This window comes from Thermobia domestica, unplaced genomic scaffold (genome assembly GCF_964235325.1).
Source record: "Thermobia domestica unplaced genomic scaffold, izTheDome1.hap1.1 HAP1_SCAFFOLD_898, whole genome shotgun sequence".
NCBI classification, from domain to species: Eukaryota; Metazoa; Arthropoda; class Insecta; order Zygentoma; family Lepismatidae; genus Thermobia; species Thermobia domestica.
Window position 1 is genome coordinate 22,124 of NW_027656608.1, and position 17,342 is coordinate 39,465.

The following is a 17,342-nucleotide window of genomic DNA, read 5'->3' on the forward strand; positions in this document are numbered from 1 at the left end:
TTTTTTTTTCTTCTTTAACTGTCTATCCGTTAATCTATTTTAAAAAGCGAGAAACAATCCGTCACAAAGTCTCTAATTTATATTGTGTTGCAGCAAGCATACAACGATCAGGTTCATTCGGCGCGGGGATTGGAGCGGGAATCTCCTTTTCCCTGCTGTGCTTCTGCAACACAGCACGGTTTCTAGTGAACGAGAAGGCTTCTTGCGCTAAATAAGATTTCTAGATTTTATTTCACTACCAATTAACAAATGGAATTTGATTTTATGTATTCATATTTTTAAATTACGGTACTACACTGAAGGAAACAAATATAATTAATACTAAAAAAGAAGAAAGAAAAAGTGATTTTGGAATTACAAAATAAGAATAAAAATATGTACTAGAGGAGAAAACTAAGTAAACAGGCATTTACAAGTTAATTTTTAGCTTATATAGATAAGGAAGGCTTCTTGTACATTAATTTGTGGATCAAATATTAATAAGTCAATATATAGAATCCCCTCTTTGTGGATAGTATTTTAGTATATACTTATTACTTTTATAAAATAAGTGTATTTTATACTCTTGATAACTCTCCACATAAAACTGTTTGATGGGAAACATCACATGGAATTAGTTATTAGATTCAATTGTAGCTATTCTGTGTGTGCTCTAATTCTGTAAATAACCTACAAGTTCTCAACGAATACTATACCATGACTTCTGCAAATAATATAATAATAATAAAAACATTGACGGAATATTGTTTACATTCTGAATCCTGAAAATACTAGCTATTGTGCACACCAGTTAAAATTAAGACAAGCCTCTGCTTACTTCTCCTTACTTGTGTTCTTTTGGAAGTCTCTACAAATTAATTAAATCATATTAATGTGTATAAAATGCAAAAGTAGAACTCACTTCTTCAAAAAGAAATGAGGGAACATTCCATCCTTATTTCTGTATATCACGTCCCAGTACTCCTCGGCAATTTATACGTTTGATGCTTTAATCAACTCACAATTCTACCAAAATACAGTACATTAACAGCATTAAATTCCCAAGAACATATCTAACCGATTTAGTAAAATATTAAGAAACTCCTTTAAATTATCTATAACCCAATTAACATGAAGTACTTTATTGAAAATAAGAAAATAAGTTCTGGCATTTTTTTATATACTGAATGTTCATTTATTTCTCTGTCATCAATTTACAGTTTCTTTACTTTTAATATTGATTGCTTTTAATTACATTATTAGAAAAATGTTAATCAATCTTATTCCAGACCCATATTCCACTTACTCATATAAGCATCATAGACTATAACTACTCCAACCAATAGAACGGCATATAATCCAGAAGAAGCGATCCTATTGGTCGAATTTTGTTTTCCTTTCCCGAAAGTGCAACTTTTGCTAAAGCTGCTTCCCCCTCTGCAATCTCTAACTTTATAAAAGGTGTGACAATTTGATATGTCACACTTTGTGTTGAATAATTGTGGTGTTGTGTCGTGTCCAGAAAGTTATTGGTGTGTGAGTTGCAATGGAGAACAAGAAGCAAGTGTTTGAATTATTACATCCCGACTGGCAGCATTATCCTCACAATAATAACTTCGGATGGAGTGAAAATCATGAAAAGTTGTATGGGATACTGGTATCTAAAGTGTCAGCAGGGATAATACCGTCTCCATATTACAAGACAAGTTTAGAACATAAACATTTCTCTCTTATTGCTAATCGTTTTGGTTCTACATTTCTACCAGGTCCTAAGTTATGTGACGAGTTACTTAGAGAGTTAGACAACAACATTGATTCTGTCACTTCTTTGTTAGACAGTGTTTCGATTAGTGATCAGATTATTAGAAAAATGTTAATCAATCTTATTCCAGACCCATATTCCACTTACTCATATAAGCATCATAGACTATAACTACTCCAACCAATAGAACGGCATATAATCCAGAAGAAGCGATCCTATTGGTCGAATTTTGTTTTCCTTTCCCGAAAGTGCAACTTTTGCTAAAGCTGCTTCCCCCTCTGCAATCTCTAACTTTATAAAAGGTGTGACAATTTGATATGTCACACTTTGTGTTGAATAATTGTGGTGTTGTGTCGTGTCCAGAAAGTTATTGGTGTGTGAGTTGCAATGGAGAACAAGAAGCAAGTGTTTGAATTATTACATCCCGACTGGCAGCATTATCCTCACAATAATAACTTCGGATGGAGTGAAAATCACGAAAAGTTGTATGGGATACTGGTATCTAAAGTGTCAGCAGGGATAATACCGTCTCCATATTACAAGACAAGTTTAGAACATAAACATTTCTCTCTTATTGCTAATCGTTTTGGTTCTACATTTCTACCAGGTCCTAAGTTATGTGACGAGTTACTTAGAGAGTTAGACAACAACATTGATTCTGTCACTTCTTTGTTAGACAGTGTTTCGATTAGTGATCAGAATTTAGTGCGTAATGACTGTACTATAATTGTGGAAAATATTCCTGAGAATCTGAGATTGGTGGAGGTTAAGGTTTCTGTGAAAGGTGCCAGGAATCAGTTGTCAAGTGATAATATTGCTGAGAGTGATTTGCGGTCTGGACTTGAAGAACGGCCTCATGGTGTTTCCAGGAGGTTTGAAAGCAGATACTTCAGGGCACGTCGTGCTTTCTCTAGAAGATTTAGGTTTACTAGTGGTGCATGGCGGCCTATTTCATGCTTTTCATGTGGTCTTCCTGGACATGTTTCGCTGGTGTGTCCATCTTCGTTTAGTAGTGAGGAAGGTTCAGTTCTTGAAGATGAATGGTGCAGCTACTGTTTCACCCGTGGACATGAAGAATCCAACTGCTACAGGTCTTCACCATGTGATTTATGTGGAGAGAATGTCTTCTACCTTGGACGTGCTCTTCATCAGCCATGTTCCTGCTTGAAGTGAAATTTGATGGTAAGTTTTATTGAAGGTTTATTTTAAACTAATTAAAGTTCACTGTTAGATGATATAATGCAATGTGATTGACATACAACAGGCGACACTGTCTCCAACAAGGGATGTATAACATAAATTGTTTCTGCACTGTTCGTTTCATGTAGTGCGAGACAGTGTCGCATGGTGAATTTTATCATGAGATGGGGTGTATTCATATGGTTTCATGATCGTAGTATACATATGTTAATATGGAAAATAATTGTTTTCTCATAATATCTTGTTTTAGTGAAGTGTGTGGATTAAGACCTCGAAATCCTCCCTTTGCACCCGTCTCTAAAACAATTAACCTACATTGTCGTGATTATTAAAATATTCCTTTCTAACCAGTTTTCTCTTAGCATTAGTTGTTTTATATCATTCTGATTTAAATATTTGTTATTTAATCTAGTGCCGTGTACAGTGGAGTATGCGTGAAGGGGTTGGGGTTTAGAGTCCCTTTGAGCAGCATATGGGAAAATGAATATTTACTGTATTACAGTAAATAGTAAATCGTTTTTGTTCTTGAATATATTAGAGTCAAGTGGTTGACCCCGTTATTCGTTCTGCGTACAGCACTGGGCATGTACACTCATGTCCAAAATTGTTGTCGCATGTCTATAGGTATGCTGTAGGAACAGTGGCGTATTTGCGATTTTGTTTCGGGAGGGGGGGCTTTGACTGAAAATGTGAAAGTTCTGCAAGATATTTAATATACTTTACTATAGTGAGTATGATTTTTGGAGGTTAAGCCTGAAGCCCCCCTACATACGCCACTGTGAAGGAATATAATTTGATAACGAATTCGCCCGGTATTTCTTATAATGTTCGTATGTGTACAATCAGCAAAGACGTGTATCTGCTACATTTCATGTCAAAAGAGCAGTAAATAAGAACAATGAAATGAAAAGGACATTTCTTGTCCATTTAACAACATTTTGTTTTACTCATTCTAATTTTCGTATTAATAATTCTTTTTCTATGAAATTTACCACAAATATATATTTCTCGATTATACACATAGTATCAGTATTGAAAGTTCAATGCAAACTCGTTATCAAATTATATTCTTACAAGAAGACAGTAATGCTCACTTGAAGGCTTCAGTTGTTTGTTAGTATGTTTGCGTGAAGGCAAACTGAGTCGGCTCCCACATACATTATCTCTCTCTTAATGTTGTCGATTTAAGCCTCGTGGGTTTTCTCGTGGCTCTCCCGCGTTATTCATTTCACCGATTTGTGCATCTTTATCACCATCTTTCTCAGCCAAGGTGCATGGTCCTGGGACTTTTAGGTTGGGACACTTTAATTACTTTGTTCATACATCGTTCTGTGAATAAAAGTGACAACGTTAAGATGAAGTATATTTCTATTATTATTGGTCTGTACGTTTTACTTTGGCTTTTAGTTTAAAGGGTACTATTATTTTATTATTTTTGAGATCGATCCGTATTTTCCTGGTTACTTAATCCACCTTTGGAATATTTCTTCTCCTCTTTGTGATAACATGTTTCGGAAACAAATTCAAACCTGCTAATATTAGATTTCATAGATCCCTACTCCTGAGAGATGGGGACCAATTACATTACTCTGACTGTCTCATTTGTTCAAGTAGAAATATTTTCATCGTTTAGGCAACCAAGGAATTTTTGATTGATAATAAAACTCTAACTGACCAAACCAGTATATATATCTTAAGATTATATATTTATGTTACAGTTTCGGCTATGTAACATAACGATCATCAGACACATTATGAGGGACATGTCCAATTTTTGCAATTTTCACAGCTTATATGCAATGTGAATGCAAGACACGCCCACTTTCTCTTTACAAATAGTAAACTTTTAATTGACTCTAAAAGGTATTTTTTTAATTGCTGTAATCGTAAACTTTTATTTGGATCTGAAGAGTGTTTTTTTTAAATTACTGTAGTTACTTTCTCTTTTCGCGCATCTGTTATAAAACTCTTAATTAGGTGTTTGCCAATTACACTTAATATTCGCATTGTCCATCTGCTGTACTCCATAGTACACCTTCTCCGACGGCTCTATTTGATCCTCTAATTCTTTCTTTCTATTTTGTCTATCATCTTTTCCCATAATTCATGTATTACTAGTCCACTAGACCAATTCATCAACTTATCCTTCCCGTATTTCTTAACCCACTGGGTTTCTTTCCACTTTCTTATCACACTTGGTGATAAGAAAGAGGAAGTGGAAGTGTGAAGTTGACTTTTCCAAAGCTAGTGTTAATAATAATAATTATAATAGTAAATACGACTTATGCCAGTGACAAAAGTAAAAGTGCTTGAGTAAATTTCCACTAGTGTTTTCCCCAGGTTGGTTTCCACTAGTGCACCCAGGTTGGTTTGTACTTTTCTTCTTATCTTGATGTCAGAATTCAGCTCCCAAACGTTGTCGGGAACACCCTGTATGTATATTGTGTGTGTATGTGTGTTTGTGGTTTGTAATTGTAAATTCTTATCCTTCTTTTTTCTTTCTTCTACAGGTTTTTGCAGGTGTGACGATATCGCCGTAAGGATTAAATGACTTCTGCACACATACTCTTGTATATTTTTGTATATTAGATTTTTATGTTATATTTTATACTAGTATCTCTAATGTTTTAATTATCATTAAAAATATATTTCCACACAAGTGTATGTAATTTAATTTTAATGCTTCCTCCAAACTTTTTGTATACGGGTCTCGCGTTATTCGTTGAAGTGCGTTATGATAAAGTTCTCATTATTCATGGTTATGGCAGATTCTGGGTCATTAAACATTCAAAATTTTTTCTACACAAGAAATTTACTAGTTTGAGTAATAGTATCACATTTTAAGTTTTTTCTAGAGATCTATACACTCTTCCCAGGTACGGCACTACAGTATTGTGCAGGGGTGGAGTGGGTTAAGGGTCAAGATTTGTGAGTGGGTCGTGGGTCAACAGGCCGTGATCTATTGTGACGCACCTACGTCTCAAATTTACTTTCAAGGTCTCAAATTTTCTTCCTTTTTCGTTTGTTACTTACCTAAAGTGAGTGTATCTAAGTGAAAAAAGAACTTCAATCACTTTTGGATATTGATATTTATAATTGTAATAGTAGCAATTGGACTTATTGCTTAGCTTTCCAGACAATCCAATTTGCAATGTTTCGTTTTTTTTTTCGTTGATATGTGACTTTCGAATTTTATCCTATTCTCCACTGAAAAGTATCTGTAATTCAAAAAGAAAATAATTATGTCTGCTAATTAAATTTAAATTCATCATAATATGGTCCATCACAAACACTTTACCATTTTATACCGTAAAAGTCAGATCCATCGGTATTGTAACAGAGCGGTGCTTGAACGATTGACCATAGAAATTCATTTTCTTATTCGTAATCATTCCTATTAGTGAGCCCATTTCAATAAAAAAAAGCGTCTACGATTAGGGGCCCTAGAAATAATATTTATTCGTATGGCTTTGAGATTTGTCAATATTATCCCTCAATTAATTTGTCATGTATGGAACGGACCTAGGGTCGTAACTAACGACCATGCAGACCTTGCCGTGGAGGAGGGCCCACAAAGAGTAAGATAAAGATGAAGAGGGGCTTAATTTAGAATGTTGAGGGGGCCCAAATGTTAATGCTTGCCCTCCCAGAAAACTGTAAGTTACGGCGCTGGAGGCCATCTGCGGTACTTAGTCTTAATATTCTTTAATTTTATAGTTACACAAAACAGGATACTATTAGTAAGTATCAAAATAATTTCAACTACTTTCCATGTCCACATCATATTGAATTTTAGTGCCACCGCACAGTGATCTAAGTTTGTTTTCTTTGATGCTGTGTTTGATAGAAATAGAACAAGTTCTATTTTAGAACAGTTGTATCTCTGTTGTAAGTAAGCCAAACATTGCATAGTTCAGTTTATTTTAGTTTAGCGTCCCTTTCAGCAGCGAGGCTATATGAGACGTGGACCTACTGATTAACGTGGAATCCGAATCACATGAGCTCCCGCCGGGAATCGAACCCGGGTCTCCCACGCCAAAGGCGCGTACGCTACCCGCTTAACCACGGAGGAGCTCAAACATTGCATAGAACTTGATATCACACACGTTCAAATTCCACTTTGAGGAAATATTTGATAGTTGATACAATCTATGATGGAATGTTTGATCGTCTATAATCAGCTTGGGAAAAAGCTACACTTGGCGGCTAATGTTAGTGTTGCAGCGTTGCGCTACGACCAAAATATTTAAAAAAGAAAATAAGCAGTAGTAGTAAAGAACAGGAAAAACATACTTTCTAATACTCCCATGTATACTTTAAATAACATATTTTTTTTCTTCTTTAACTGTCCATTCCGTTAATCTATTTTAAAAAGCGAGAAACAATCCGTCACAAAGTCTCTAATTTATATTGTGTTGCAGCAAGCATACAACGACCAGGTTCATTCGGCGCGGGGATTGGAGCGGGAATCTCCTTTCCCCTGCTGTGCTTCTGCAACACAGCACGGTTTCTAGTGAACGAGAAGGCTTCTTGCGCTAAATAAGATTTCTAGATTTTATTTCACTACCAATTAACAAATGGAATTTGATTTTTTGTATTCATATTTTTAAATTACGGTACTATACTGAAGGAAACAAATATAATTAATACTAAAAAAGAAGAAAGAAAAAGTGATTTTGGAATTACAAAATAAGAATAAAAATATGTACTAGAGGAGAAAACTAAGTAAACAGGCATTTACAAGTTAATTTTTAGCTTATATAGATAAGGAAGGCTTCTTGTACAGTAATTTGTGAAACAAATATTAATAAGTCAATATATAGAATCCCCTCTTTGTGGATAGTATTTTAGTATATACTTATTACTTTTATAAAATAGGTGTATTTTATACTTTTGATAACTCTCCACATAAAACTGTTTGATGGGAAACATCACATGGAATTAGTTATTAGATTTAATTGTAGCTATTCTGTGTGTGCTCTAATTCTGTAAATAACCTACAAGTTCTCAACGAATACTATACCATGACTTCTGCAAATAATATAATAATAATAAAAACATTGACGGAATATTGTTTACATTCTGAATCCTGAAAATACTAGCTATTGTGCACACCAGTTAAAATTAAGACAAGCCTCTGCTTACTTCTCCTTACTTGTGTTCTTTTGGAAGTCTCTACAAATTAATTAAATCATATTAATGTGTATAAAATGCAAAAGTAGAACTCACTTCTTCAAAAAGAAATGAGGGAACATTCCATCCTTATTTCTGTATATCACGTCCCAGTACTCCTCGGCAATTTATACGTTTGATGCTTTAATCAACTCACAATTCTACCAAAATACAGTACATTAACAGCATTAAATTCCCAAGAACATATCTAACCGATTTAGTAAAATATTAAGAAACTCCTTTAAATTATCTATAACCCAATTAACATGAAGTACTTTATTGAAAATAAGAAAATAAGTTCTGGCATTTTTTTATATACTGAATGTTCATTTATTTCTCTGTCATCAATTTACAGTTTCTTTACTTTTAATATTGATTGCTTTTAATTACATTATTAGAAAAATGTTAATCAATCTTATTCCAGACCCATATTCCACTTACTCATATAAGCATCATAGACTATAACTACTCCAACCAATAGAACGGCATATAATCCAGAAGAAGCGATCCTATTGGTCGAATTTTGTTTTCCTTTCCCGAAAGTGCAACTTTTGCTAAAGCTGCTTCCCCCTCTGCAATCTCTAACTTTATAAAAGGTGTGACAATTTGATATGTCACACTTTGTGTTGAATAATTGTGGTGTTGTGTCGTGTCCAGAAAGTTATTGGTGTGTGAGTTGCAATGGAGAACAAGAAGCAAGTGTTTGAATTATTACATCCCGACTGGCAGCATTATCCTCACAATAATAACTTCGGATGGAGTGAAAATCACGAAAAGTTGTATGGGATACTGGTATCTAAAGTGTCAGCAGGGATAATACCGTCTCCATATTACAAGACAAGTTTAGAACATAAACATTTCTCTCTTATTGCTAATCGTTTTGGTTCTACATTTCTACCAGGTCCTAAGTTATGTGACGAGTTACTTAGAGAGTTAGACAACAACATTGATTCTGTCACTTCTTTGTTAGACAGTGTTTCGATTAGTGATCAGAATTTAGTTCGTAATGACTGTACTATAATTGTGGAAAATATTCCTGAGAATCTGAGATTGGTGGAGGTTAAGGTTTCTGTGAAAGGTGCCAGGAATCAGTTGTCAAGTGATAATATTGCTGAGAGTGATTTGCGGTCTGGACTTGAAGAACGGCCTCATGGTGTTTCCAGGAGGTTTGAAAGCAGATACTTCAGGGCACGTCGTGCTTTCTCTAGAAGATTTAGGTTTACTAGTGGTGCATGGCGGCCTATTTCATGCTTTTCATGTGGTCTTCCTGGACATGTTTCGCTGGTGTGTCCATCTTCGTTTAGTAGTGAGGAAGGTTCAGTTCTTGAAGATGAATGGTGCAGCTACTGTTTCACCCGTGGACATGAAGAATCCAACTGCTACAGGTCTTCACCATGTGATTTATGTGGAGAGAATGTCTTCTACCTTGGACGTGCTCTTCATCAGCCATGTTCCTGCTTGAAGTGAAATTTGATGGTAAGTTTTATTGAAGGTTTATTTTAAACTAATTAAAGTTCACTGTTAGATGATATAATGCAATGTGATTGACATACAACAGGCGACACTGTCTCCAACAAGGGATGTATAACATAAATTGTTTCTGCACTGTTCGTTTCATGTAGTGCGAGACAGTGTCGCATGGTGAATTTTATCATGAGATGGGGTGTATTCATATGGTTTCATGATCGTAGTATACATATGTTAATATGGAAAATAATTGTTTTCTCATAATATCTTGTTTTAGTGAAGTGTGTGGATTAAGACCTCGAAATCCTCCCTTTGCACCCGTCTCTAAAACAATTAACCTACATTGTCGTGATTATTAAAATATTCCTTTCTAAACAGTTTTCTCTTAGCATTAGTTGTTTTATATCATTCTGATTTAAATATTTGTTATTTAATCTAGTGCCGTGTACAGTGGAGTATGCGTGAAGGGGTTGGGGTTTAGAGTCCCTTTGAGCAGCATATGGGAAAATGAATATTTACTGTATTACAGTAAATAGTAAATCGTTTTTGTTCTTGAATATATTAGAGTCAAGTGGTTGACCCCGTTATTCGTTCTGCGTACAGCACTGGGCATGTACACTCATGTCCAAAATTGTTGTCGCATGTCTATAGGTATGCTGTAGGAACAGTGGCGTATTTGCGATTTTGTTTCGGGAGGGGGGGCTTTGACTGAAAATGTGAAAGTTCTGCAAGATATTTAATATACTTTACTATAGTGAGTATGATTTTTGGAGGTTAAGCCTGAAGCCCCCCTACATACGCCACTGTGAAGGAATATAATTTGATAACGAATTCGCCCGGTATTTCTTATAATGTTCGTATGTGTACAATCAGCAAAGACGTGTATCTGCTACATTTCATGTCAAAAGAGCAGTAAATAAGAACAATGAAATGAAAAGGACATTTCTTGTCCATTTAACAACATTTTGTTTTACTCATTCTAATTTTCGTATTAATAATTCTTTTTCTATGAAATTTACCACAAATATATATTTCTCGATTATACACATAGTATCAGTATTGAAAGTTCAATGCAAACTCGTTATCAAATTATATTCTTACAAGAAGACAGTAATGCTCACTTGAAGGCTTCAGTTGTTTGTTAGTATGTTTGCATGAAGGCAAACTGAGTCGGCTCCCACATACATTATCTCTCTCTTAATGTTGTCGATTTAAGCCTCGTGGGTTTTCTCGTGGCTCTCCCGCGTTATTCATTTCACCGATTTGTGCATCTTTATCACCATCTTTCTCAGCCAAGGTGCATGGTCCTGGGACTTAAAGTTGGGACACTTTAATTACTTTGTTCATACATCGTTCTGTGAATAAAAGTGACAACGTTAAGATGAAGTATATTTCTATTATTATTGGTCTGTACGTTTTACTTTGGCTTTTAGTTTAAAGGGTACTATTATTTTATTATTTTTGAGATCGATCCGTATTTTCCTGGTTACTTAATCCACCTTTGGAATATTTCTTCTCCTCTTTGTGATAACATGTTTCGGAAACAAATTCAAACCTGCTAATATTAGATTTCATAGATCCCTACTCCTGAGAGATGGGGACCAATTACATTACTCTGACTGTCTCATTTGTTCAAGTAGAAATATTTTCATCGTTTAGGCAACCAAGGAATTTTTGATTGATAATAAAACTCTAACTGACCAAACCAGTATATATATCTTAAGATTATATATTTATGTTACAGTTTCGGCTATGTAACATAACGATCATCAGACACATTATGAGGGACATGTCCAATTTTTGCAATTTTCACAGCTTATATGCAATGTGAATGCAAGACACGCCCACTTTCTCTTTACAAATAGTAAACTTTTAATTGACTCTAAAAGGTATTTTTTTAATTGCTGTAATCGTAAACTTTTATTTGGATCTGAAGAGTGTTTTTTTTAAATTACTGTAGTTACTTTCTCTTTTCGCGCATCTGTTATAAAACTCTTAATTAGGTGTTTGCCAATTACACTTAATATTCGCATTGTCCATCTGCTGTACTCCATAGTACACCTTCTCCGACGGCTCTATTTGATCCTCTAATTCTTTCTTTCTATTTTGTCTATCATCTTTTCCCATAATTCATGTATTACTAGTCCACTAGACCAATTCATCAACTTATCCTTCCCGTATTTCTTAACCCACTGGGTTTCTTTCCACTTTCTTATCACACTTGGTGATAAGAAAGAGGAAGTGGAAGTGTGAAGTTGACTTTTCCAAAGCTAGTGTTAATAATAATAATTATAATAGTAAATACGACTTATGCCAGTGACAAAAGTAAAAGTGCTTGAGTAAATTTCCACTAGTGTTTTTCCCAGGTTGGTTTCCACTAGTGCACCCAGGTTGTTTTGTACTTTTCTTCTTATCTTGATGTCAGAATTCAGCTCCCAAACGTTGTCGGGAACACCCTGTATGTATATTGTGTGTGTATGTGTGTTTGTGGTTTGTAATTGTAAATTCTTATCCTTCTTTTTTCTTTCTTCTACAGGTTTTTGCAGGTGTGACGATATCGCCGTAAGGATTAAATGACTTCTGCACACATACTCTTGTATATTTTTGTATATTAGATTTTTATGTTATATTTTATACTAGTATCTCTAATGTTTTAATTATCATTAAAAATATATTTCCACACAAGTGTATGTAATTTAATTTTAATGCTTCCTCCAAACTTTTTGTATACGGGTCTCGCGTTATTCGTTGAAGTGCGTTATGATAAAGTTCTCATTATTCATGGTTATGGCAGATTCTGGGTCATTAAACATTCAAAATTTTTTCTACACAAGAAATTTACTAGTTTGAGTAATAGTATCACATTTTAAGTTTTTTCTAGAGATCTATACACTCTTCCCAGGTACGGCACTACAGTATTGTGCAGGGGTGGAGTGGGTTAAGGGTCAAGATTTGTGAGTGGGTCGCAGGGGTTGGGGTTTAGAGTCCCTTTGAGCAGCATATGGGAAAATGAATATTTACTGTATTACAGTAAATAGTAAATCGTTTTTGTTCTTGAATATATTAGAGTCAAGTGGTTGACCCCGTTATTCGTTCTGCGTACAGCACTGGGCATGTACACTCATGTCCAAAATTGTTGTCGCATGTCTATAGGTATGCTGTAGGAACAGTGGCGTATTTGCGATTTTGTTTCGGGAGGGGGGGCTTTGACTGAAAATGTGAAAGTTCTGCAAGATATTTAATATACTTTACTATAGTGAGTATGATTTTTGGAGGTTAAGCCTGAAGCCCCCCTACATACGCCACTGTGAAGGAATATAATTTGATAACGAATTCGCCCGGTATTTCTTATAATGTTCGTATGTGTACAATCAGCAAAGACGTGTATCTGCTACATTTCATGTCAAAAGAGCAGTAAATAAGAACAATGAAATGAAAAGGACATTTCTTGTCCATTTAACAACATTTTGTTTTACTCATTCTAATTTTCGTATTAATAATTCTTTTTCTATGAAATTTACCACAAATATATATTTCTCGATTATACACATAGTATCAGTATTGAAAGTTCAATGCAAACTCGTTATCAAATTATATTCTTACAAGAAGACAGTAATGCTCACTTGAAGGCTTCAGTTGTTTGTTAGTATGTTTGCATGAAGGCAAACTGAGTCGGCTCCCACATACATTATCTCTCTCTTAATGTTGTCGATTTAAGCCTCGTGGGTTTTCTCGTGGCTCTCCCGCGTTATTCATTTCACCGATTTGTGCATCTTTATCACCATCTTTCTCAGCCAAGGTGCATGGTCCTGGGACTTAAAGTTGGGACACTTTAATTACTTTGTTCATACATCGTTCTGTGAATAAAAGTGACAACGTTAAGATGAAGTATATTTCTATTATTATTGGTCTGTACGTTTTACTTTGGCTTTTAGTTTAAAGGGTACTATTATTTTATTATTTTTGAGATCGATCCGTATTTTCCTGGTTACTTAATCCACCTTTGGAATATTTCTTCTCCTCTTTGTGATAACATGTTTCGGAAACAAATTCAAACCTGCTAATATTAGATTTCATAGATCCCTACTCCTGAGAGATGGGGACCAATTACATTACTCTGACTGTCTCATTTGTTCAAGTAGAAATATTTTCATCGTTTAGGCAACCAAGGAATTTTTGATTGATAATAAAACTCTAACTGACCAAACCAGTATATATATCTTAAGATTATATATTTATGTTACAGTTTCGGCTATGTAACATAACGATCATCAGACACATTATGAGGGACATGTCCAATTTTTGCAATTTTCACAGCTTATATGCAATGTGAATGCAAGACACGCCCACTTTCTCTTTACAAATAGTAAACTTTTAATTGACTCTAAAAGGTATTTTTTTAATTGCTGTAATCGTAAACTTTTATTTGGATCTGAAGAGTGTTTTTTTTAAATTACTGTAGTTACTTTCTCTTTTCGCGCATCTGTTATAAAACTCTTAATTAGGTGTTTGCCAATTACACTTAATATTCGCATTGTCCATCTGCTGTACTCCATAGTACACCTTCTCCGACGGCTCTATTTGATCCTCTAATTCTTTCTTTCTATTTTGTCTATCATCTTTTCCCATAATTCATGTATTACTAGTCCACTAGACCAATTCATCAACTTATCCTTCCCGTATTTCTTAACCCACTGGGTTTCTTTCCACTTTCTTATCACACTTGGTGATAAGAAAGAGGAAGTGGAAGTGTGAAGTTGACTTTTCCAAAGCTAGTGTTAATAATAATAATTATAATAGTAAATACGACTTATGCCAGTGACAAAAGTAAAAGTGCTTGAGTAAATTTCCACTAGTGTTTTTCCCAGGTTGGTTTCCACTAGTGCACCCAGGTTGGTTTGTACTTTTCTTCTTATCTTGATGTCAGAATTCAGCTCCCAAACGTTGTCGGGAACACCCTGTATGTATATTGTGTGTGTATGTGTGTTTGTGGTTTGTAATTGTAAATTCTTATCCTTCTTTTTTCTTTCTTCTACAGGTTTTTGCAGGTGTGACGATATCGCCGTAAGGATTAAATGACTTCTGCACACATACTCTTGTATATTTTTGTATATTAGATTTTTATGTTATATTTTATACTAGTATCTCTAATGTTTTAATTATCATTAAAAATATATTTCCACACAAGTGTATGTAATTTAATTTTAATGCTTCCTCCAAACTTTTTGTATACGGGTCTCGCGTTATTCGTTGAAGTGCGTTATGATAAAGTTCTCATTATTCATGGTTATGGCAGATTCTGGGTCATTAAACATTCAAAATTTTTTCTACACAAGAAATTTACTAGTTTGAGTAATAGTATCACATTTTAAGTTTTTTCTAGAGATCTATACACTCTTCCCAGGTACGGCACTACAGTATTGTGCAGGGGTGGAGTGGGTTAAGGGTCAAGATTTGTGAGTGGGTCGCAGGGGTTGGGGTTTAGAGTCCCTTTGAGCAGCATATGGGAAAATGAATATTTACTGTATTACAGTAAATAGTAAATCGTTTTTGTTCTTGAATATATTAGAGTCAAGTGGTTGACCCCGTTATTCGTTCTGCGTACAGCACTGGGCATGTACACTCATGTCCAAAATTGTTGTCGCATGTCTATAGGTATGCTGTAGGAACAGTGGCGTATTTGCGATTTTGTTTCGGGAGGGGGGGCTTTGACTGAAAATGTGAAAGTTCTGCAAGATATTTAATATACTTTACTATAGTGAGTATGATTTTTGGAGGTTAAGCCTGAAGCCCCCCTACATACGCCACTGTGAAGGAATATAATTTGATAACGAATTCGCCCGGTATTTCTTATAATGTTCGTATGTGTACAATCAGCAAAGACGTGTATCTGCTACATTTCATGTCAAAAGAGCAGTAAATAAGAACAATGAAATGAAAAGGACATTTCTTGTCCATTTAACAACATTTTGTTTTACTCATTCTAATTTTCGTATTAATAATTCTTTTTCTATGAAATTTACCACAAATATATATTTCTCGATTATACACATAGTATCAGTATTGAAAGTTCAATGCAAACTCGTTATCAAATTATATTCTTACAAGAAGACAGTAATGCTCACTTGAAGGCTTCAGTTGTTTGTTAGTATGTTTGCATGAAGGCAAACTGAGTCGGCTCCCACATACATTATCTCTCTCTTAATGTTGTCGATTTAAGCCTCGTGGGTTTTCTCGTGGCTCTCCCGCGTTATTCATTTCACCGATTTGTGCATCTTTATCACCATCTTTCTCAGCCAAGGTGCATGGTCCTGGGACTTAAAGTTGGGACACTTTAATTACTTTGTTCATACATCGTTCTGTGAATAAAAGTGACAACGTTAAGATGAAGTATATTTCTATTATTATTGGTCTGTACGTTTTACTTTGGCTTTTAGTTTAAAGGGTACTATTATTTTATTATTTTTGAGATCGATCCGTATTTTCCTGGTTACTTAATCCACCTTTGGAATATTTCTTCTCCTCTTTGTGATAACATGTTTCGGAAACAAATTCAAACCTGCTAATATTAGATTTCATAGATCCCTACTCCTGAGAGATGGGGACCAATTACATTACTCTGACTGTCTCATTTGTTCAAGTAGAAATATTTTCATCGTTTAGGCAACCAAGGAATTTTTGATTGATAATAAAACTCTAACTGACCAAACCAGTATATATATCTTAAGATTATATATTTATGTTACAGTTTCGGCTATGTAACATAACGATCATCAGACACATTATGAGGGACATGTCCAATTTTTGCAATTTTCACAGCTTATATGCAATGTGAATGCAAGACACGCCCACTTTCTCTTTACAAATAGTAAACTTTTAATTGACTCTAAAAGGTATTTTTTTAATTGCTGTAATCGTAAACTTTTATTTGGATCTGAAGAGTGTTTTTTTTAAATTACTGTAGTTACTTTCTCTTTTCGCGCATCTGTTATAAAACTCTTAATTAGGTGTTTGCCAATTACACTTAATATTCGCATTGTCCATCTGCTGTACTCCATAGTACACCTTCTCCGACGGCTCTATTTGATCCTCTAATTCTTTCTTTCTATTTTGTCTATCATCTTTTCCCATAATTCATGTATTACTAGTCCACTAGACCAATTCATCAACTTATCCTTCCCGTATTTCTTAACCCACTGGGTTTCTTTCCACTTTCTTATCACACTTGGTGATAAGAAAGAGGAAGTGGAAGTGTGAAGTTGACTTTTCCAAAGCTAGTGTTAATAATAATAATTATAATAGTAAATACGACTTATGCCAGTGACAAAAGTAAAAGTGCTTGAGTAAATTTCCACTAGTGTTTTTCCCAGGTTGGTTTCCACTAGTGCACCCAGGTTGGTTTGTACTTTTCTTCTTATCTTGATGTCAGAATTCAGCTCCCAAACGTTGTCGGGAACACCCTGTATGTATATTGTGTGTGTATGTGTGTTTGTGGTTTGTAATTGTAAATTCTTATCCTTCTTTTTTCTTTCTTCTACAGGTTTTTGCAGGTGTGACGATATCGCCGTAAGGATTAAATGACTTCTGCACACATACTCTTGTATATTTTTGTATATTAGATTTTTATGTTATATTTTATACTAGTATCTCTAATGTTTTAATTATCATTAAAAATATATTTCCACACAAGTGTATGTAATTTAATTTTAATGCTTCCTCCAAACTTTTTGTATACGGGTCTCGCGTTATTCGTTGAAGTGCG

At 34.6% G+C, this 17,342-nt stretch overlaps 2 protein-coding genes across 2 annotated transcripts; both read left to right on the top strand.

The window, feature by feature from the left end:
- Positions 1–641: 641 nt before the first annotated feature.
- LOC145677466 (uncharacterized) lies at positions 642–5,646 on the top strand. The gene is made up of 2 exons (XM_081747942.1): positions 642–2,923; positions 5,452–5,646. The coding sequence occupies exon 1, from the start codon at positions 2,129–2,131 to the stop codon at positions 2,912–2,914; it is 786 nt and encodes a 261-aa protein (XP_081604068.1). The 5' UTR covers positions 642–2,128; the 3' UTR covers positions 2,915–2,923; positions 5,452–5,646.
- A 2,240-nt stretch (positions 5,647–7,886) lies between these two features.
- Positions 7,887–12,353, top strand: LOC145677469 (uncharacterized). The gene is made up of 2 exons (XM_081747945.1): positions 7,887–9,589; positions 12,117–12,353. The coding sequence occupies exon 1, from the start codon at positions 8,795–8,797 to the stop codon at positions 9,578–9,580; it is 786 nt and encodes a 261-aa protein (XP_081604071.1). The 5' UTR covers positions 7,887–8,794; the 3' UTR covers positions 9,581–9,589; positions 12,117–12,353.
- The last annotated feature ends 4,989 nt before the right edge of the window (positions 12,354–17,342 follow it).

What these genes read in the sequence shown, in the direction of transcription:
- LOC145677466 (XM_081747942.1), top strand. Translation starts at nt 2,129, where the DNA reads ATGGAGAACAAGAAGCAAGTGTTTGAATTATTACATCCCGACTGGCAG.
- LOC145677469 (XM_081747945.1), top strand. Translation starts at nt 8,795, where the DNA reads ATGGAGAACAAGAAGCAAGTGTTTGAATTATTACATCCCGACTGGCAG.